General features: G+C 46.9%; 1 protein-coding gene across 5 annotated transcripts in view; it reads right to left on the bottom strand.

The window, feature by feature from the left end:
- Positions 1–645: 645 nt before the first annotated feature.
- LOC147433795 (NAD(P)-binding Rossmann-fold superfamily protein) overlaps positions 646–21,359 on the bottom strand; it is an 83,842-nt gene continuing 63,128 nt past the window's right edge. Inside the window, exons 2-16 of one of the 5 annotated variants that reach the window (XM_086490400.1) lie at positions 20,031–20,149; positions 19,826–19,940; positions 19,656–19,730; positions 19,463–19,576; positions 19,249–19,377; positions 18,996–19,064; positions 18,451–18,606; positions 18,326–18,362; positions 18,158–18,240; positions 18,002–18,076; positions 17,008–17,082; positions 16,821–16,907; positions 16,295–16,410; positions 16,139–16,191; positions 646–1,103 (exon numbers count right to left, since the gene is read on the bottom strand). In XM_086490400.1, the coding sequence (XP_086346526.1) occupies positions 964–1,103; positions 16,139–16,191; positions 16,295–16,410; positions 16,821–16,907; positions 17,008–17,082; positions 18,002–18,076; positions 18,158–18,240; positions 18,326–18,362; positions 18,451–18,606; positions 18,996–19,064; positions 19,249–19,377; positions 19,463–19,573 (1,131 nt within the window). In that variant the 5' untranslated portion in view covers positions 19,574–19,576; positions 19,656–19,730; positions 19,826–19,940; positions 20,031–20,149 and the 3' untranslated portion in view covers positions 646–963. Of the gene's footprint in view, positions 1,104–16,138; positions 16,192–16,294; positions 16,411–16,820; positions 16,908–17,007; positions 17,083–18,001; positions 18,077–18,157; positions 18,241–18,325; positions 18,363–18,450; positions 18,607–18,995; positions 19,065–19,248; positions 19,378–19,462; positions 19,577–19,655; positions 19,737–19,825; positions 19,941–20,030; positions 20,150–21,359 lie in introns of those variants that run through there. The other 4 variants (XM_086490401.1, XM_086490402.1, XM_086490398.1 and 1 more) reach the window with 4 other exon arrangements.

A 21,359-nucleotide genomic window follows, 5' to 3' on the forward strand; every position in this document is an offset into this window, starting at 1 on the left:
GGAGAGGCTCCAAGCCTTTTAATGTTTCCAAGCAAAATTTTGACCAATATCAGGCACTGTTACTTGCACTTGTGTGTGTGTGTGTGTGTGTGTGTGAGAGAGAGAGAGAGAGAGAGAGAGAGAGAGAAGGTGAGAAGGTGAAGGGAGTGACGGATTGTGCATATGTACAGGTGATGAGCTGTGGGCTGTGGCTATCGCTGAAGGAACAAGTGAAGGGTTACTAGCAACGACTGGCTATGTATAAGGCTCGTGAAAAATCAATGTGTCAGGCTGCGCATGAGGCCGCACAGAAAGCAGTTTACCCGGCTGTTGCCTTTGAGCCTGCTAGCCACAGCTCCAAGGACAGTATACCACACGACACACTCAGCACCAGAGAGGTGACGAAGGCGAGTTGGTACAATGGTGAAAGGGCGCACATACAGGGATGCAGTGCAAGGAATGCTCCCAAAATCCAAGGGCTCTCTCTCTTTCTCTCCCCCTTTCTCATTAGTGATGATAAATATATGCCGATTCTAGCAAAATTACTGAATGAATGACTTGCTTTTGCATTCCAATAGTATGTCAGATATGGATTGCATACATAATGTAACACAGAGATGCCTAGAGGTCAGCAAGATAAATACAGAAGCATCCACACACAAGAAATAAGCTAGAAAGGATTTCAAGATTATTGAAGCCATCATTTTAAAAAACCCATATTCTCAAGGTCATGGACATTGTAAATTGTTGAGCCCTTCATTTGGAGTGCTCAATGCTCAACTTAAGCCTTGCTGGAAAATGGCCGACGTTGAGCTTGAAGTTCTGTACAACAAATTTGCCTTAGCTTAAGTTAAAGAACTGATACAAAGACCTGTGATGCATCTTTTTGATGCAGAGAGGTTGCTGACCTTCCAAAAAGAAGGCTGCTTAAACTAAAGCGGCTCACCTATTCACTTATACTCTCCAATTCAAAGTCAAGTTTCTTCAGCCAGCATTTAGCGCATCTAATTGTCTCTGCAAATCATCCAAGTCTCCATTTACTGTTGTAAGCTCCTCTAATACATCCGCTTTATCAATTGTATCTGCACTTGGTAGCTCCCATACTAGGCCTTCAGGAAGGCCATCTGTGAACAAAACAGCAAGATCGGTTTACATTCTCGTCTTTGGCCACTTTAGCCTAGCTGTGACTCTTTGCAGACACCTGCAGGACAGCATACATGCACCAGTACGTATGCAAACGTGGAGAGAGAGAGAGAGAGAGAGAAATGAAATGAAATGAAATGTTATATTAACGTCTTCAAAAGGCCATAGTGACCTATGAGACCAGAAAGTTACAAGGTGGTGGATCTGATACAAAGTCAGAGTAACCAAATAACCTAACAACAGTACAAAACAAAGATATATATAATGGGATTCTAGATTGGTCCATGTGAGCTAAGCCGAAAACTAAGCTAGTTGGGATAGTTGAATCACAAAAGATATAAGGGGGGCGGCTAGTTGGGATAGTTGAATCACAAAAGATCTAGCATCGGTCGTTGGCGAATCTCATCAATTTCCTCCATGGTTAGTAGTCTGACCGGGCGTCATGCATGCCTGGCCAGCGTGCTCTGAATCTTTTGACGTAGCCTCCGTCGATGCTGTGTAGTCCTGCGCAGCCGTGGGCGCCTGGATTTCCCCAGTTCAATCGCTCGGTCAATCGGTGTGCCTCTGGTGTGAGACGGGGGGGAGCTCTGTTGTGGGAGTGGCTCTTGCGGATGTCCTGTGTCCCACTCTTCGTATCCCATTACTCTTGAGAGTGGTCCAAAACCCTCTCTGAACAAGCAATGGAAGCGGCCTCGTATCTCGTAGTAGACGGGGCAGTGGCATGTATAATGCAGCTCTGTCTCAGGTTCCATGTCACACAAGGGGCATGTCCTAGCCTCTGCTGGTACTCCACTGTATCTCCCAGTTTCAATCCGCAGCTGGTGAGACGATGTGCGTAACTGGCCAATAGCACACCGTATCCCATGAGACAGGTGGGTATCCATGTATCTGGGTCTCATCACAAAACCATCTTCCGTAAGCTGGAGAAGGTGGTCTCTGTAGAAAGCCATCTTCGTGCCCAGTTCTTGTGCTGGTTGTATCCATGTCCTCCTGGTGTCTAGCTGGGTCAGGTCTTGGCGGATGAGCTTGGTGATCTCCGACTGTGTAAGAATGAGAGATGGTGCATCCAATGAGTACTGGAATGGTGGTAGCCTGTCTATGCTGAACCCATGCGCCTGAAACCATGATGGCATCTCCCCATACCAGCATGTTGTATCTCCTTGTATGGCTAACTGTCGAGAGGACTCAAGTGCTATGCGGGCATATCTGTCTCTGGGAAGTTCCCATGTGCAGTTTATGAAGGAGACTGATCTGGTGAGCGCCTCTACCACTAGTGGGGGGGCCGCTAGCTCTGCTCGGATAATGGTCCGTGGTACTGATGCCTTGGCTCTAATGAGCCGCGAGATCATAGAGACGAGAGGTTTCTCCATGTTCCCCCATCCGTCTGAGCAACCCGGCCTCCCGTGGTGATCCAGTGAAGGTCCCCATAGAGCAATGCTGAAGCCACCAGGGTGTCAAAGAGCCAGAGCTTCGTTCGGGGCTCCTGAAACTGAACCTGCGAACACATCCTCTCCAATCTACCCAATGCTGTGTGGGCTCTAGTAAGTCTAGTCTCTGCTGCTCTTCTGAGTGAGAATGCAGGTCCGCTAAAAACCACTCCAAGGTAAGTGTAAGTGTCTGTGTACTCCACAGTCTCCTGGCCGTATGTGAATGTAGGTGCTGACCTCCTGATCCACTATGGGGTGGTATTAAACACCATAACCTTGGTTTTACCCAGGTTGACAGACAAACCACTTTCGTGGGCAAACGTATGCAAAGCATCCAATTGACGTTGCATTCCTTCTGGGGATTCGGAGATCAACACTATGTCATCAGCATATAATAAAAGTGGAATCCATGTCCTTGCCAACTGAGCACCTTTATCCCCATCGCTGTCAATGTAGTCAGAAACCTCATCCACATACATACCGAAAAGAGTAGAAGAGAGCGGGCAGCCCTGCTTCACCCCAATAGTGGAGTGAACCGGTGTAGAAAGTCCCTCCGGGGTGCGTACATGTCCTACTACTGATCTGTACAATGCCATGATCCCCCAAATGAGTTCTGTGGGTACTCCCATTTCCTGTAGTCTGCCCATCAGTCTAGCTCTGGGTACCGTGTCGAAAGCTTTGCGGAAGTCCACAAAGCTACAATAGATCCGTCTCCCATGAGATCTGCCTTCTTCGATGATGGCCCTAAGTGTTAGGATATGGTCAAGAGTAGAGAATCCTCTCCTGAATCCTGCCTGCCCAGTTGCACGTATCCCTTCCCTCTCTGCCCATCTACTCAGCTGTTGCTCCAGAATGGATGCATACAACCGTGCCAGTGTGTGCCCAATCATAATAGTGCGATAATTCCCAAGCTCCATGGGGTCTCCTGATTTGAAGATAGGTACGATCGTAGTAGGCTCCAAGAGTCTGGTAGGCCCTCACACATGGCCCGGTTAAACATAACTGCTAGAGGCTCTGCTAGTAGGTCTTTGGCATGCATGAAATGCTCAGCGACTAGGCCATCATGATCATATGCTCTCCCAGTCTTCATCCTGTCAATAGCTTTCTTCACCATCTCAGCGGTGAAAAAGACAAGCGTGTGGGCACGGATCGGGGGGGGGGGGGGGGGGGGGGGGGGTTGGGAAGGGCCGGCTGTCCAGGTACTGTGTACAAAGATGATGCGTATTGCCCCCAGGTCTCTGTGGAGGAAATAGCAAGGGGGGGGGGGGGGACTGCTCATGAAAGAGCCGCCACGCCTCACGTGAGTCCTGACTCAAGAATAGCTGATATAGATCCTGCTCGAGTCGAGCCAAAAAAGCCCTCTTCTTCCGCCGCACCAGGCGTCGGAAGTCAATCTGTGACTGTCTGTGAGTGACGTCCCCCAACAGCACCTCCCTCTGAAGTCTGGCTCTAGTCTGGCGGCACTCCTCATCGTACCAGCTGTTCTGAGGCATGCTCCCTGATCGGCGGCTATGCTCAGGCTGGGTGTGTGGGTATGCTTCTGCTGCTGCCTCATGTAATGTCTGTGTTAGTATAGTAGTTAGCTCTTCCAGAGGTCGCCCCGGGTCCTCAGTGCATAGGCGTCTGTAGATTCCGTCCATGTATACAGAATCCGTCTCCCGTGTGAATGTGTAGCGAGTAGGGGCTGCTACTCGTGGCCTGTGTGCTACCCTGAACTGGAAGGAGATGGTCATCGACACCAGAGCATGATCCACTGCCACCCCAATCGGTCTGGGCTCAACTGTGAGATCCTGGATACTAGAGATGAGATTCGGCTGTGCCATGACATAGTCTACTGTGTTGGCTCCATGTCTGTGTGGGAAGCATGTAAAACCTCCCGAAGCAGGAAATCTCTGTAGGCCGTTCAAGATGGCCAATCCATGTGCAGTGCCCATGTCTATCAGGTGTCGCCCATACTCAGTACATTCCACATCGTGTGATAGTCTGGAAAGGCCTGTGATAGTCTGGAAAGGCCTGTCTCTACCACATCTAGCTCTCTTAGCATCTCCTCTCAAGTATCATAAAACACTGCCTGGTGATGGGCAGTCCTGGCATTGAAGTCCCCTAGGATGATAATGTCACCGTCCCTAGAGAATTCCCATATGTCATCATCTAAAATAGAGAAAGGGGACTGTCCTCTGGGTGATGCATAAACTGATGTACTCGGGGGAAAAGTAGCAAATAGCTAGATAGAGGTATCTGCCTGTCTCTACTTTCAGTCTCACCCACATGTACCTAGCCTGCTCCTCCCTGCGGGCTATATGTATCAGTGACTACAGATCCTCTCTAAATAACACTGCCACTCCCCCCGAGCCCCGCCCTCTGTGCTCTGAGCGTGTCTCCTGTCTGTAGGCTGTCTCCCACCTGTATCCACTGATGTGAGGCATGGATTGCCCTGGGACCTGGTGTGTCTCAGAGTAAAAGATGATGTCTCTTCCAGTAAAGCTATCCTCAAAGGCACCCACATCAAGACGCATAGATCCATTGCAGTTCCAGGCAGCTACTTTGAGTGTGGTCCCATAAGTCTCGCACCGTCATGTGGAGCGTCGTTCTAGTATTACCACTTTTCCGTCTCGTTAAAAAGCGATCTTGCCTTTTTCCCCTTCCGCTCTAATCTCTAGCACTACTTCCTGCATATGAGCGATCTGTGAGAGGGTGAGATCATCCCCGAGAAAGATGCCAGTCTCTTTAAGAGTTGGTCTTTTCTTCAAGAATGACTTCTTTGCTTCCATGGAGGGAAAACGGAGGATGAGTGCTCTTTCTTTTGAGGTTTCTCCACTGCTTCCATTTTTCTTTATGTTGCCCACTCTCCATGCCCTTGTGTGCGTCGGCTCATGAATCCCCATCAAGGCTGTGAGTTCTTTTACTTCTTCGTCCACATTGCCTTTGTCTTTAAGACCGAAGATTCTCACATGTAAAGCGCGCACCCTTCTCCTCTGCTCCTCCTCGAGTGTCTGATTAATAATGTTGTTGGGTGTGGGCGTGGGCGTTATCTCCTTGCCTTTTCCTTTCTTGGCCACCTTGATCCATTTCTCGGCTTCGTCCGCCTTCTGTTGAGTTTTGGTAAGAACATCCACCCAAGAGGTCGTCATTTCTTTACGCTTCTCTTCTCCTTCTTTGATGGCCCGTACTTGCTCCTTGATCGTGTTGATTTCTTCGATTACTGAGGGTTGCAGTTCGCCCTCTTCCAGTGTGTTTCTTGCTCGTGCTTCGGCGAGCTCTTTCTTGAGTGACGCGATCTCTTCCTCTTGGGTCGTCACTCGCCCTTCCAGCGTGCTTATCGTGCTCTCTTGGATCAGCACGCGTCCTTCGAGTATGTTTATTGTGCCCCAGAGGTTACGGTTCATCTTGGTCATGATTTCCGTCATCTCCTCTTTGCATTTTTGAATGGCATCCTCTAGAGGGTCGGCTTTATCGTTCATCTTCCTCATGCTTGATTGTCGTCCGCAAGGGAGTTAGGTGTACGTGTGCACCCACCCTAGCAGCGTGCGCGGTGGCTGGGAATCACTGGATGTATGTGTGCACCCACACTGACGGCGATCGCGACGAGTGGTGGAGCGTGAGGCAGTGTGGCCAGGTGCCCTCAATGGAAAAAACGTGATAGAGTGCAGACTAGAGAGAGAGAGAGAGAGAGAGAGAGAGAGAGAGAGGGGGGGGGGGGGGAGGGGGGGGCGGCGGGGGGGGAACAGCGCGTGGGGTAGGGGGGAAAGAGAGAGAGAGAGAGAGAGAGAGAGAGAGAGAGAGAGAGAGAGAGAGAGAGAGAGAGAGGGGGCAGTACGATAGATAGACTTAAAAAGACTTAAATTTAACAAGCGATAGACTTGAACGATAGACTTAACAAAAATGGGGGGTTAAAAGGTTAGTGCATTAAGAAAATTAACAGCGCGATAGAGAGAGAGAGAGAGAGAGAGAGAGAGAGAGAGACATCGCGATAGTCATACGCGATAGAGAGAGAGAGAGAGATACCGCGATAGACACGCGCGCAGGGGGCGGACGTGGGGTTAGCGTGCGAGCAGAGGGCGGGAGTGCAGGGGGCAACGCGGGTGAGTAGAGGACGGGAGCAGGGGGCAGGGGTGCAGGGACAGCTCGCGAGCAGGGGGAGGGGCGGGTGATGGGGAGCATAGGGCGGTGGTGCAGGGTCAGCGCGCGGGCGGGGGGCAAGTGCAGGGGCAGCGACAGCGGGAGAGCAGGGGGCGGGGAGACATCGCGAGAGAGAGAGAGAGAGAGAGAGAGAGAGAGAGAGAGAGAGAGAGAGAGAGAGAGAGAGAGAGAAGCAGGGGGGGGGGGGGGGGAGCGATAGGCGATAGAGTGAGGTGAGAGGGGGGGGGGGGGGGGGGGGGGCGAAAGTGAAAATTTAAAAAAAGGGGGGGGGAGATGGGGTGGGTGGGCAATAGACTAAAACTAAACAGACAATAAATAAAAAGCTCAAAGGCTAAAATAATCAGCGATAGACAAAAAGGGGGGGACGCGCGATAGACAGGAGGGGGGATTAACCCGGGATAGACAAAAAAAAAGGGGGGGGGAGGGGGGGGGGGGGGGGGGGGGCAGGGCGATGGAGAGAGATGGAGCGGGAGCACAGGGCAGGCGCAGGGGGGCAGCGTGATAGAGAGGAGGGCAGGTAGCGCGCAGCAGCAGGGGAGCGCGAGGGGCAGCAGGGCGGCAGGCGACAGGCGGCAGCGCAGCAGCAGGGGAGCGCGCGCGATAGAGAGAGAGAGAGAGAGAGAGAGAGAGAGAGAGAGAGAGAGAGAGAGAGAGAGAGAGAGAGAGAGAGAGAGAGAGAGAGAGAGAGAGATGAAATGAAATGATATTTAACATCTTCAAAAGGCCAAAATGGCCTATGAGACCACTCCGTCACAAACTGGTGAATCTGATACCATGTTTGGGTACACAAAAGAGATGCTAAAATGAATATAGAAGTGCTACTAGCTGGAATTGTGTGGGGTATGTGTGATCACTGATACAATGCGTGCCCAATACAAGAGAGTGATATAATGGGTCATGACTCTCTCATCATCTATACTCTGGATGTCAAGATAGTATGATGGCTTGAATCCTCTGCTGCAGTCTCCGTCGATGCTGTGAATGTCCTTTCCTCAATCGCGAGCGTCTCGATCTCCCTAGCTCCAATGCTCGGTCATTGAGAGTATTGTTGGTGTGAGTATGAGCTGAGCTTTGCAGTGGTGGCTGCTCCTGTATCTGTCCAGTGTCTGGTGTGAAGAAATCAATAATCTATCTCTAGGATTGTCTCTTGTCAGATCTCCTCAGTAAATTGTCTTTGTGTCTGTGTAACTCAAGTGGATACACTCCAAGATATCTCTGGTCCTGATAGCTCATGACTCTGGAAAAGGGTCCGAAACCTTCTCTGAATAGACAGTGGAAGCGACCCCGTATCTCATAATACACTGTGCACTGACATATATAATGCAGCTACGGCTTTGGCTCTGTACGGCATAGGCGGCATATCCTGCTGGCTGCTGGTATTAGTCTCAATCTCAAGCTGGTGTGAAGATGTCCGTATCTGATCAATGGCACCCCGTAACCCATGAGATAGATGTGTATCCATATAGCTGGGTCGAATCACAAACCCATCCCCTGTGCATTGGAGAAGATGCTCTTTATAGAAAGCCATCTTCATGCCCAACTCCTGTATCGGCTCTTCCATGTCCTCCTGGTGTCAATCTAGTGATCTCGACCCGTGTAAGAGACAGCGATGGTGCAATCAAGGGAGTACTCTAAGGGAGGCAAGCTGCCCATGCTGAAGCAATGTATCTGTAACCACGATGACATTTGTGCATACCGGCATGATGTGTCCCCTTGTAAAGCTAACTGTTTGGAGGACTCAAGGGCCAATCTGGCATATCTGTCTCTGGTAGTATCCTATAAGCTGTGCATAAAGGAGACTGATTTGGTAAGCGCCTCTATCTCCATGACTGACCATAAGTGAATGTAGGTGCTGATTTCCTGATCCACTGCAGTGTGGTGTTAAACACCATAACCTTGGTTTTACCAAGGTTCATAGACAATCCACTTATCCTCCGTAAGCTATGTAATGCATCTAAATGTCGTTGCATACCCTCCGGTGAGTCAAAGATCAACACAATATCATCAGCATATAACAATGGAATCCATGTCCTTGCCAGCTGGGCACCTTTGTCAACCTCTCTGTCAATGTAATCAGAAACCTCATCTTTAAGGCGTGTCCCGCTTCCCGTACTCCCGCACTCTCTGCCCATCTGCTCAATTGCTGCTCAAGGATAGATGCATACAACTGTGCCAATGTGTGTCCAATAATAATAGTACGTTAGTTTCCATGCCCCGTAGGATCACCTGCCTTACAATAGTAGACAATCTCTAAGTCTCAGATAGACCCTCACACATGATAGGATTGAACAGAACTGCAAGAACCTCTATCAGCATATCTCTAGCATGTATAAAGTGTTATGCTACTAGGCCATCGTGATCATATGCCCTCCTGGTCCTCATCATGTCAATGACCGTCTTTACCATCTCAGTGGTAAAGAAGGTATTCGTTAATGGGCATGGCTCAGGAGGATATGGAAGGGGTGTCTGTCTAGGGACGTATATAAGGATGTTGCATACTGACTTCCCACACCGGGAGAAGTAATCACTCGAGGAGGGGAGTGCTCATTAAAGAGACACCATGCCTCTCCTAAGCCTCTACTCAAGAGCAATCGGTATAAGTCTCGCTCCATCTGAGCTAGGAACGCTCGCTTCTTGCGTCGCACAAGGCGCAAGAAGGCTATTTGAGACTGTCTGTGATTGATGACCCCTAATAGAGGATCCCTATCAAGTTGTGCTCTCATCTCTCTTTCACAGGCTTGGGCACCCCAAGTCGGAAATCTGGCATGACACACGAGAGAATCACTTACAATAACTTCACAACTTTAAAATCACAGCTCAATTTTGGTCGACACGGCCCGGCACAGTTCCGTGCCCAGAGGTATTGGCCCCAAAACCTGGCGCCCCTTTCGGTATTTCTTTATTATATTAAATCTTAAGCAAAGTACAACTCCCATAGGCATCCTCTGCTCTCAGACTCTGCGTCCAGATGCTCTGAAGAGTGAGGCCCTTGGGCCCTTTTTATTCTTACAAGGGATGCCGAAAGCAAAGCCCCAATAGCAATTAAACTCAAAAGCAAACTGCCCCAAAAGCAACTGGTCCTCAAAAACTGCCAAAAAAGCACCAGCGCAAATTGTGGAAATCCGTACAGGTTGCCACGTCATTAGCCAATGCAAAATCCGGGTTTCCGCACAGTGCCACGTCAGCCTGCTGTACGCTCTTGCCATATCATCTACCATGTTGGCTTGTCGTATTGTCCTGCCATGTTTGTCGTACTCTCCTGATACCACTATCACGGGACGGACACCACGTGCCAATGGAAAAGATCAGACTGAACAACTTTAAGTACTTCAAATAACAACGGAACTAAAAGAGATAGACGACACGAGACGGGGAGTGGCGGTATTCCACCCCAAGAGAGCACTGGCCCCAAACCTTGGCGCCCCTTTCGGTATTTCTTTATATTGCTTGAACTTAGTATAACGCTGATACTCCAAACTTTGCACTGCTTCACCAAGCATCCCAGAGAATGAGACCTCTGCACATATTTAAAGGCCCTTGGCCTTGAAAAGCTGTTACATGAAAATCGGTCAAACTCAAAAGCATCTCGTCCCAAAAGCTGGCGTTGAAAATCAGCCAGTGTAAATCATGGAAATCTATACAAGCTACCACATCATCACAGTCAGCGTGAAACGCAAAAATCCGTATAGGCTACCACGTCAGCAAGTCAGCACAGATTGCAAAAATCCGTACAGTAGCTGCCACATCATCAGTTTTCTACGCTAGTCTGCTGGTTGCTTTACTTTAATGCCTTTAGTCACTTGGGCCCCCATCGGACGGGGTCCCATAAGTTTGTGGGAACTTCTTCTGCTTCTTCTTCGTAGGGTTTAGGCCCCTCCGTTGGCTCCGTTCTCCAGTGGCTTGACACGTCAGCAGTTTGCGACATCGTCCAGATGCTCAGAAGAGTGAGGCTTGGGCCCTTTTTATTCTTACAAGGGATGCCAAAAGCAAAGCCCCAAAAGCAATTAAACTCAAAAGCAAACTGCCATTGGTCCTCAAAACCTGCCAAAAAAGCACCAGCACAGATTGCGAAAATCCGTACAGGCTGAACCTGGCTTTGATACCACTGTCACAGGCTTGGGCCACTGTCACAGGCTTGGGCACAAGTCGGAAATCTGGCACGAGAGAATCACTTAAAATACTTCACAACTTTGAAATCGCACTTCAATTTTGGTCGACACCGCCCAGCGCAGTTCCATGCCCAGAAGTATTGGCCCCAAAACCTGGCGCCCCTTCCGGTATTTCTTTATTATATTAAATCTTGAGCAGAGTACAACTCCTATAGGGGTCCTCTGCTCTCAAACTCAGCGTCCAGATGCTCTGAAGGGTGAGGCCCTTGGGCTCTTTTTATTCTTACAAGGGATGCCAAAAGCAGAGCCCCAAGAGCAGTTAAACTCAAAAGCAAACTGCCACAAAAGCAACTGGTCCTCAAAAACTGCTAAAAATGCACCAGTGCAAATTGTGAAAATCCGTACAGGTTGCCACGTCATCACCTAGCGCAAAATCCGGGTTTTCGTACAGTGCCACATCAGCCTCCCGTACGCACTTGCCACGTCATCTACCATGTTGGCCTATCATACTGTCCTGCCACGTCATCTACCATGTTGGTCTACCGTACTGTCCTGGTACCACTGTCACAGGACGGACACCACGTGCCAACGGAAAAGATCAAAGTGAACAACTTTAAGCGCTTCAAATAACAACTGAATTGAAAGAGATAGACGACACGAGACGTGGAGTCGCAGTATTCCACCCCAAGAGAGCACTGGCCCCAAACCTTGGCGCCCCTTTCAGTATTTCTTTATATTGCTTGAACTTAGTATAACGCCGATACTCCAAACTTTGCACCTTCTTCAGGAAGCATGCCAGAGAAAGGCCCTCTACATATATTTAAAGGCCCTTGGCCTTGAAAAGCACTTACATGAAAAGCGGTCAAACTCAAAAGCATATGGTCCCAAAAGTTGGCATTGAAATTCAACAAGTGTAAATCACGGAAATCCGTACAGGCTACCACGACATCACAGTCAACGTAAAACGCAAAAATCCGTACAGGCTACCACGTCAGCAAGTCAGCACAGATTGCAAAAATCCATAGTGGCTGCCACGTCATCAGTTTTCCACCCTAGTCTGCTGGGTCCGATCGATGATATTCTTGACCGACTACAGGGAACCTCGTATTTTAGCAGGATCGATTTGAAGAGCGGATATCATCAGATCCGAATCGCGCCGAGAGATGTCTACAAGAGAGCTTTTCGAACGACTTTTGGGTTATTTGAGTTTTTGGTGATGCCTTTTGGCCTAACCAATGCTCAAGCAACATTTAACCGGATGATGGACAAGATTTTTCGAGAGTACAGACTATTTGTTGGCACTTTCTTTGACGACATCATTATTTTCTCCAAGGATGAGGTACAACATAGATCATCTGCTACAGGTCTTTCACGCATTACGAGATCACAAGTTGGTGATTAATAGAAAGAAAAGTGAATTTTTCCTACCAGAGATACACTTTTTGGGACACATTGTCCCAGCAGCAGGAGTGCAGATGGACCTGGCCAAGATAAAGACTATCCATGATTGGCCCGATTTGAAGAATTTTCAAGGCCGGAATTGACAGCACAGATTTATGAGAAAGAGCTTTTGGCGGTTATCCATGCTCTTACTCAGTGGCAACATTACCTACTTGGAGCGGATTTTACTGTCTTCACAGACCATCAAAGTTTACGCTACTTCTTGTCACAGAAGCAACTATCGGAAAAGCAGATGCGGTGGGCGAACATCTTGTCAAAGTTTCACTTCTAGATTGTCCATGTACAGGGACAGAAGAGTTTGGTGGCAGATGCTTTGTTCCGGAAGCCGTTGGTTCTGGCTATTTCCGCGGTACACCATAGAAGCTTCGAGGATATGGTCAGTCAGTATGCCACAGATACAGATTTTTGAAGATGTATTCAGTTGAATACAGAATGGGGAGGTAGTAGCGGAATATTCCATTCGGGATGGCTACTTGATGAAGAAAACGATGTTGTACGTTACACAGCCGTTGAAGGAAAAGTTCTAACTGAATGCCACTGTCCACCTTTTACGGGTCACCGTGGCAATGTTACCACCTTAAAATGTGTGGAGAAATACTTTTGTTTGGCCGAGACTCAAGAAGGACGTGGACGATTTTGTACGCAGTTGCTTGGTATGCCAGAAGGTCAAGTTTTGACAGGCATAAAGCACAGGGATTGTTACAACCTTTACCCATACCCGCCCGCCCCAGGAAAAGTATTGTAATGGATTTCATTTTTTATCTCCCGAAAACAGCGTGGGCACGATTGTTTATTGCCCAGATAATCAGATTACATTGCATGCCTGAGACAATTGTCTCCGATAGACACCCCAGGTTCACGAGTTTGTTTTGGAAGGCTATGTGGGAGAACATTGGCACACGGTTGCAGTTCTCGTCTTCGTTCCACCTGCAGACTGACGGGTAATTAGAGATTGCTAATTCAATGGTACTAGATTTGTTGACGCCTTCTTCTTTAAATCTGAAGACTTCATGGAAAAAGGGTTTTTACCTTTGGTGATTACGCCTACAGAAACACGGTTAACTCTTTGATGGGACAGGTGTCATTTGAGATTATTGAATTTGCTACGAAGGTTCCATCCTTGCTTAGCACGAAAGATAAGATTTTTCTTTGAAGCCGACCAGTTCACGAGGGACGGGGACTTGGTCCGGAAGGCTTTGGAGAAATCTTAGAAAAAGGCAGCAAATTGACATAGTCGCGATTTGAAATTGAAGGAGAACGATTGGGTGCTCTTACATTTTGAGAAGGCACACCTAAGAAAGAAAAAGGGAAAGGAGCGGCTTTCTCGAAAGCTTAGCATGAGATACTATGGACCTTTCCAGTTTTTCCAAAAAGATAAATGATGTCTCCTTTGGACTAAAGCTGCCCGATACTTGGAGATTTCACAATGTTTTCCATGTGAGTCTCTTGAAGCCTTTTGAAAGCGATGTGCCGGACGATGGGGAGCCCCATGAGCAACCCGAAGTGGAAGAAAACAAGGAGCTACTCGTCCCTGAACAGACATTGGTACAAAAAGAAAGAAGGTAAAGCGATTAGATGGTTCTTGGTTAAATTCAAGACCTACTCCGCATTATATGCAAAGTGAATGGAGGAGGACCTCGCAGATACTTCTCAAATTGTGAATCTTTACCTCGAAGCATTTGGTTTAGCATAGTCTATTCTAAATGGAACCCCGAACTCAGCTTGGGCGGAATCTGGTGCAATGGGTATGCACAAGAGGGGAGTCGCTCCGCTCCTTTGTCAACAGATTGCCTCGATTTTGATACTAAAGTCACTAATGTCTCTTTTGAGTTTCAAGGATACTGTGAGCTGACAGTATTCTGCTGAATGACTTTTATGAATTGGAATTCCCGAACATGATACTGACCTGTTCTTGACTTGTTTATGTGCAGGAATTGATAGACGAAATGACTACAGCATTTTGGTCTGAACGATCTCAATAGACATGGTTGCAATAAGGATTAGTCAATCGGGCATCTGTGAGGTCCTGAGTGGATCTAGATGCGATTGCTAGATACGTTGCCGATTAATCATGGTCTGAGATCCGAATGGATTTTGAATGTGATTTGTCATGTGATGTCCTATGATGTCAAGTGATGTCGTGTGATGTGACTGTCGATTGGTACATGTGCTAGATGTCTATTCCTAGTGCGTCGGTACTAGCAGTCAGTGTCTGCTAAGACAATTTATGGCTTCTGTCTGTTTTGCAGGCGTAATCGAGGGCAATTACAATGCTTTCAAGAGGGGGGTATGTCACAAACTGGTGACGTGGCTTCCCAGTACACACACACACATCCGCCCCCGGCTGGCAGCAGAAAATGATGCAATAGGGCAGTCCTGAAAAAAGCAGGGCAGTGCTGACGTGGCAGCATCGTACGGACCCCCGCAATTTGCGGCGCTTTCACGACAGGATTTGCGAAGCTGTACGGCCTGCTTTTTCGCTACGCAGAGGCTGGAAATTTTTACGCTTAAGCTTTTAGGGGAGTTGCTTTAATTTCCAAGAGAGCTTGTGAGAGGAACTTGCTTTATCTTACAAGGCTTTTGATTTACAGCTTTTGGGGCTCTGCTTTTGGCATCCCTTGTAACTCTTTATAAGTGTTGCTGGGCTCCCACTTCTCAGAGCATTTGGACGCAAAGTCTGAGAGTGAGACCCAACCACTCAGTGTGCTTTGTGCAACAGATTAATACAAAAAGAAATACCGACAGGGGCGCCAATCTTTGGGGCCAATATCTCTAGGCACGGAACTCCGCCGGGCCAATGTCGAATCAAATTGTGAATTGTAAACTGTTTTGAAGTAAATTCTTGTCGTGTCACGGTAGAACCTTGACTTGGGAGTGTCCAAGTCTGTTACATCCCATGCATGTTGGATGGTTTTGGTTTCCAAGCTGGCAATGGTGCTTGGTGCTGGGTGTTTGTGTGCCTGCAATTTATGCCTTGATATTAGCGGATCCCTTGCCGGTTGCAGCTTTCACAGCTCTGTTGATTGCAACCCGAGGTGGCTGGAGGCCTCTAGTCTTCAGGATGGGTTATTGGAGACTTCTTTCTTGTTGGTCAAGATCTTCAGTACAGGTCGCTTTCTTAGGTCTGGATGTGGATTCAGTCTTAGCACTGTCCTCGTGGTTTGGCCACCGGCTAGTGTTGGGAACTTCACAGGTGGATGTTTCTATGGGCTGCATTGCTTGGTTATTGAAGACGTCCCAGGAAGATTATGTAGTGCTACTGTTATTCTTCTTCTCTCAGCTTCCTACCTCAGCCCCATCTGCATTTGTTTATCGCACTTGAATTATCCTTGGATTCCCCCCCCCCCCCCCCCCCCCCCCCCCCCCCCCCCCCCCCCCCCAGTTTTGTATCCCGTGCTTATTTTGAGGGGTTTCTTCACCTTTGGTTGTATCTTGTTTTTTGGCTACCGCCGTCTTTCGTAACTAGCAAATTGCCTTTTTTGTGATACGAAGCACTTATTAGAGAAAATGAAATGTTATGACACACACACACACACACACACACACACACACACACACACACACACACAGAGAGAGAGAGAGAGAGAGAGAGAGAAATGAAATGAAATGAAATGAAATGTTATATTAACGTCTTCAAAAGGCCAAAGTGACCTATGAGACCAGAAAGTTACAATGTGGTGGATCCGATACAAAGTCACAGTAACAAGATAACAAGAGAGAAAGAGAGAGAAATGAAATGTAATATTAACGTCTTCAAAAGGCCAAAATGACCTATGAGACCAAAAGGTTACATGTGGTGAATCTAATACCAGGTCTGGGTACAAAAAGTACAGAGAGAGAGAGAGAGAGAGAGAGAGAGAGAGAGAGAGAGAGAGAGACCTTGTTCTTTCGTTCCGTCCGAAGAAGAAGCAGGCTCATCATCTTCAATCACACTGTCCATCAAGTAAACGTCACATGCTCAAGATTGACTTTTCTATATGAACAAATCTGGAAGTGTCAAAGGTAACAGGCTTCTAAAACTAACAAGAAAACGACCTGATGTTCCAGACATTGTCGGAATGTAGTGAAATTGATGTCTCTGACTCTGCCCTAGCTGACTCTGCGGCAGCCTTTGCAGCATCTTTTGTTGGCTTTTGTTCAAGGAACTCTTTCTGCAACCTTTATGTATTAGTTGAATACAAGACTACCTCCCGGAGTTTTTTGGCTTTCTAAAATAAGCCTTGGTGAAGGAGAGAGTTAGGCATACAATTGACTTTTGGAAGTGAGGCATCAAATGCTAGATAATCTTTCGTTCCTTTCATCAATAAATAAAACTTATTGGTTGGCTGTAATAATCCTTAAATGCTTACTGAATAGCCTCGTATTATGACACACTGTGTTTCTAGCAAACCTAAAATGAAACAATTAATTGTATGCATTGATAATTTTTAATTGGTGGATAAAAGAGTGACGTGGACATAAAAGATTGTAATTCTCAGTATTAAAATTTCAACTTCCATTAATGTAGTCCAGAATATGAGCTAGTAACATACATCCCAGCCTAAAGCAAAAAGCAAACCACCTGACGATATTGACAAGCTTGATTAGAGCATTGTGGACTAGGACGCATCTCCATTGTGGGGAAAAAATCTTTTAGTGCACTGTAGCCCTGCTACCAATAACGAACGTGAATTAGAGTGTACACATCTCGATACAAAATACACCAACTATGCTAGAATTTGGATTCGGCATGACAGTTTCTTAAATACCAAGTACTTGGATACGTCGCCAAACTCCAGTAGAAATTTCAGAGTGTTTTGAACAAGAAGCCCAGCCACAATTCCCTGTAAGGTACCCGGTATCAGAAACCTTTACAAATGCCAATATGCCAAATGTGTGTTACACACGGAAAGGTTGAAGAGTAGACTAAGAAAATGTGCCCAGCAATGTTACAGAACGATTCAACAGAAAGGGCCAATGGGCCTGGTCGCAACTCACATGGAGTGTGGGGATGCTAGTGGAAGTATTGTCTTTCCGGCAAAAAACTGCCACAATGTACAGATTCAATAGGAATACTGACCCAAACATCAAACAGTGTGGAAAATCGTCCACACAGCTTGTTATAGCTTTGTGAGTACGTGCCATACATCATATCATGCTGTTGATTATGCCTATGCAGTCAGTACCTCTAATCCACGGGCCTCTTGATAGTGTAGTACCCATTAATAGGGGAAGCTCATGAGAGGACAAATAGCCACAGCCTATACAGAAGTCACACTTCTCAATAGCCAGTTTAAAATCATAAGGCAGAGGATAAGCTTGCATTATTTGCTCAGCCAACGGCACAATGGTTTTGGGACGCAGTGAAGCATCTAGCCTGGTCAATGTCATAGTGAACCGTTTTAAAGTGGAACCATGCCTGCAGAACTATTCTTGTTGGCTGTAAACTAGATATTTCATCATTAGTACATGTGGAAAACCCTGTGCACAATTGTTAGATCTACAACTTCCCTGTCTTTCTTGCTTCAGCTTCATTCCTATGAGGCTGCTTATTCTGGTTGCTCTTATTTTTCAGGTATTAGAGCACTTTATGCCCTTCAGAAGAAAGGACTGGAAAGTTGCTAACTACATTGCTTCCAGATGTTCTTCAACGACTCACCAGTAAGCTTTAGCTGTTGTGTTGAAAAAGCAAAGCTCACATGACTTGAACATGAAGCATCACTACCAAGAAGAAAAAGACCTTTTAACAATGGACAAAATTACCATAGTTGTGGGCAACGATGCTGCACAGACACCTTCACGCTTTAAGGTGCGTTCGTCTACACCGGAAGCAACCACCTGTAACCAAGAAAGTTCATCAAGTTACATCATGTTTTTCAGTATTTATTACTCTCAGAAAAACCCTGAAGACAAGTCTACCAAGGGTGGAGCACATGCAAAACAAGCTGTTTCGCCAGGAATAAGAAGCTGTATGTGTCCAGAGACAGCATCCTCCGATACTCCTGAAAGATATGCCCCATAACTTGTTTCATGCAATCTGCTTTCAGTAATTCCAATTGACTAGGTGGCACAGAGAGATCAATGAACCTGACTCCATCCAGGTCTGTCCAAGCTCGTTGCAGGCCTGCCCAGAGGATAGTGATAGTAAGCTAACGACTGGGTGTGAAAAAAAGGGCAGGGCTTAATAAAACCAGTATTTGACTAGCACCGACCTGATTCACAACCATGCGGGCTTCATAGTTGTCCACACAACTCAAGACAAGGTCTACGCCTGTTGATCGCCCTTGTGTGCCACTCATGACTTGACGAGTCAAGCTCTGCATAAACTTGTCAAAGCCGTCCATAGTTGTGATGTTGATAGTATAGCTCTGTGTAACAACAAGATGTTACACAAAACATTATTTGCTTGGAATCATCAAAATGCAGATCAAATGAATGCAGCAAAAATGAGAAATCAAAGTCTTAAACAAGTCTGTTCTACTGCTCCTACATTAATGACAGATTCCAGAATAGCATTGGCTGCCTTTTAAGGCTTGATTAGACAAGATAAAACTTTTGTTCCCACAATCGCTTTTGAAGCCTACAAAATGCTTCTAAGTAAAATTTACATATCTTTACCTTAATACTTCATTTACTAACAATACTTTAGAAAACTATATTTAGGAGGCACCACATCTGACTTCTTGAATTTTAACATACTTACAGAAAGAACCTTAAGAAAATCCAAGCATTCAAAAATGCACCAAAAAGACACTACCTCGAGAATAACATCTGGGTTTATCTGTAACAAAGTTTGCATTGCTGCATCTGTCTTCGTCATTCCTGCCTGCAAAATGCAAAGGTCGATAATTATGTTTGATTTAAAGCATCCAGCACGTGACATGTTTGTGCCCTAGCCAAGTAGCCATGCTCCAAAATGAGCAGGAAGCCCCAGACCCTCATATGCCCACTTGCTTCATTTCCCATGATACATAGAATTTAAGGAGATTTTCAATAGTTGAAAGCAGCACCTGTTCAGGCCGAAAGAACAGTCTATTCATGTTTGCGATTTCCACAGTGTCATAGTCATAAAGCAGCAGACGGCCAATACCACATCTGGTGAGCATCTCTGCAGCTACGCTGCCCACACCGCCCACACCCTGATGTGGAAAACAGATTTACTCCAAATACTACTTTGTAAAGAGCAAAAAAAACACTACGCCAGAAACTAAGAGAAAAATTTACCACAACAGCGACTGAGAAGTTTCGAATTTGTTCATAATTTGCCACTATACCCATGCGCTTCAGTGCCATCAATCGACTGTAAGGATTACTATCTAACACCTCAGAACTCATCTCCTGAGGATACATTAAACTGTCATCAGTGACTACTACTGATGATTGATAATGTTAATTAAAGTTAAAAAAATTCTACAACCTTAATCCTCTCTCTTTTTGATAGTTGAGTGGAAGACTTTGACAAGGAGGCAATTTGTTCAGCATGGTGCCTCAACTGCATGCACAAAATTTTCTGAGCAACCTTCCAAGACCAGAAACCTTCTTCAAATGTACGCAAAGGAGAGAATAAAGCTGCTAAAGTAGACTTACAACATTTTCAACTTATGTACATTAGCTCATCCTATTGTGCATTTACTTCCGCATCTGGCCCTCTGAAATCTCATAACAATTCTCAAAGTTTTTCTGGACTTGCAACACAGGCATTCTGGGAATAATTGATTAGGGTCAAAATAATCAGTAGAAGAACAGGCAACAGTGTTTTGCTTCTCACATTTCCAAGATACAAGTGCATTACCAAAGAGACAGCAATAACCAGATGTGACTCTTTGTGTGTCGACACAATGAGCCCAATCAGAATCACTATATCCGAAAGGAATATCACCGCGAGAATAAAGAATACCATAGTCAATAGTGCTGCAACAATGGCAAAGTACTCAATGAGCTCCCTATTATTGAGCGAGACAAGGCTGACCAGAAATTTGACTCAAAAGTACCTATTATTGAGCGAGAACAGGCTGACTAGAAAGCTGGCTAAGAATAACAGAAGATTAATAAGCTGTCCATACCCCGCAGCATCTACCAAAGCATTATTGCCGGGCGGATTTGTTAGAGTTCAGGCATCTCTCCGGATTCGTCCAGTCAGTCCCAGTTTCTCCAAGGGACAGGTGTTAGGGAGTGAGGGCTGTTTTGTGGCTGTGCCCGGCCAGTGTGAGGTATCTTTCTCCAATCGGGTTGTGTCTAACCATGTTTAGCCTCAGATTTTGGCTCTGTTCAATGGCCATTAGGCTCCTGCAGGGTGGGAGTATTTTTCTCATCCATGACGGTATTTTTCCATGGGCATCTGCTGCCTCTTCACCCTATTTCTCCCTATTTCCCCATTTATTACCTGGTCGTGATGGCTGGCTGGCTGGCCGACCTGACCTTTGTTGGGTATATAGGTGAGGGTAGCAGTGCATGGGGAGAGCAGTGTGTGCAGGCTTTGGGGGAGCACAGGGTGCCCCTAGGGGGCATCCCTAAGGGGTGCAGTGGGCACAGGGTGCATGAAACCCTAGCGTTTTTAACCATGCAGCCCACCGTTTTTCTCTCCCAGCCAGAGGCAGCACTCAGCCCTAGTGTTTTTGGTGGGCAGCAGTAGCAGTGCTCTGAGATTTCATCTCTACGGTGCAGTACCATCTCACTTCTCAGGGCAGCCCATCAATGGCCCTTGCGACCATGCAGTGGCAGGTGTCCTTGACCAAGATCTAGATCCACGTCTAGATCTAGCCCGGAGGAGATGCACCAGATCTATGCTCTCAGAGCATGTTGGAGGTGATGCACATGTCGAGGCCTATCAGTGGTCTCGTGTGCAAGAGCAGTTGGCAGTGCCATTAGCAGTCGCAGTTGTGTGCACCTCGGGTCTATCCATTGGGCATGTCAATTCTATGCCGGACCACCCTTGGTCACTTGTATGAGCAGATTGTTATCAGCATGGAGAGCCTCTCCCAGATCTCTCTCTCTCTCGCCTGAGCAGTTCAGGTCCACCGTAACCCTAGCATCGTCTCCCTCAGCCCCCCTTGGGCGAAGGGCTGCCCTGGGGGAGGCGTTAAGCTTGAGCCTAGCCCCCCTCAACAGCCCCAGGTCTGTG

Source organism: Adiantum capillus-veneris, chromosome 19, assembly GCF_014529385.1.
Source record: "Adiantum capillus-veneris isolate H3 chromosome 19, ASM1452938v2, whole genome shotgun sequence".
Taxonomy (NCBI): domain Eukaryota; kingdom Viridiplantae; phylum Streptophyta; class Polypodiopsida; order Polypodiales; family Pteridaceae; genus Adiantum; species Adiantum capillus-veneris.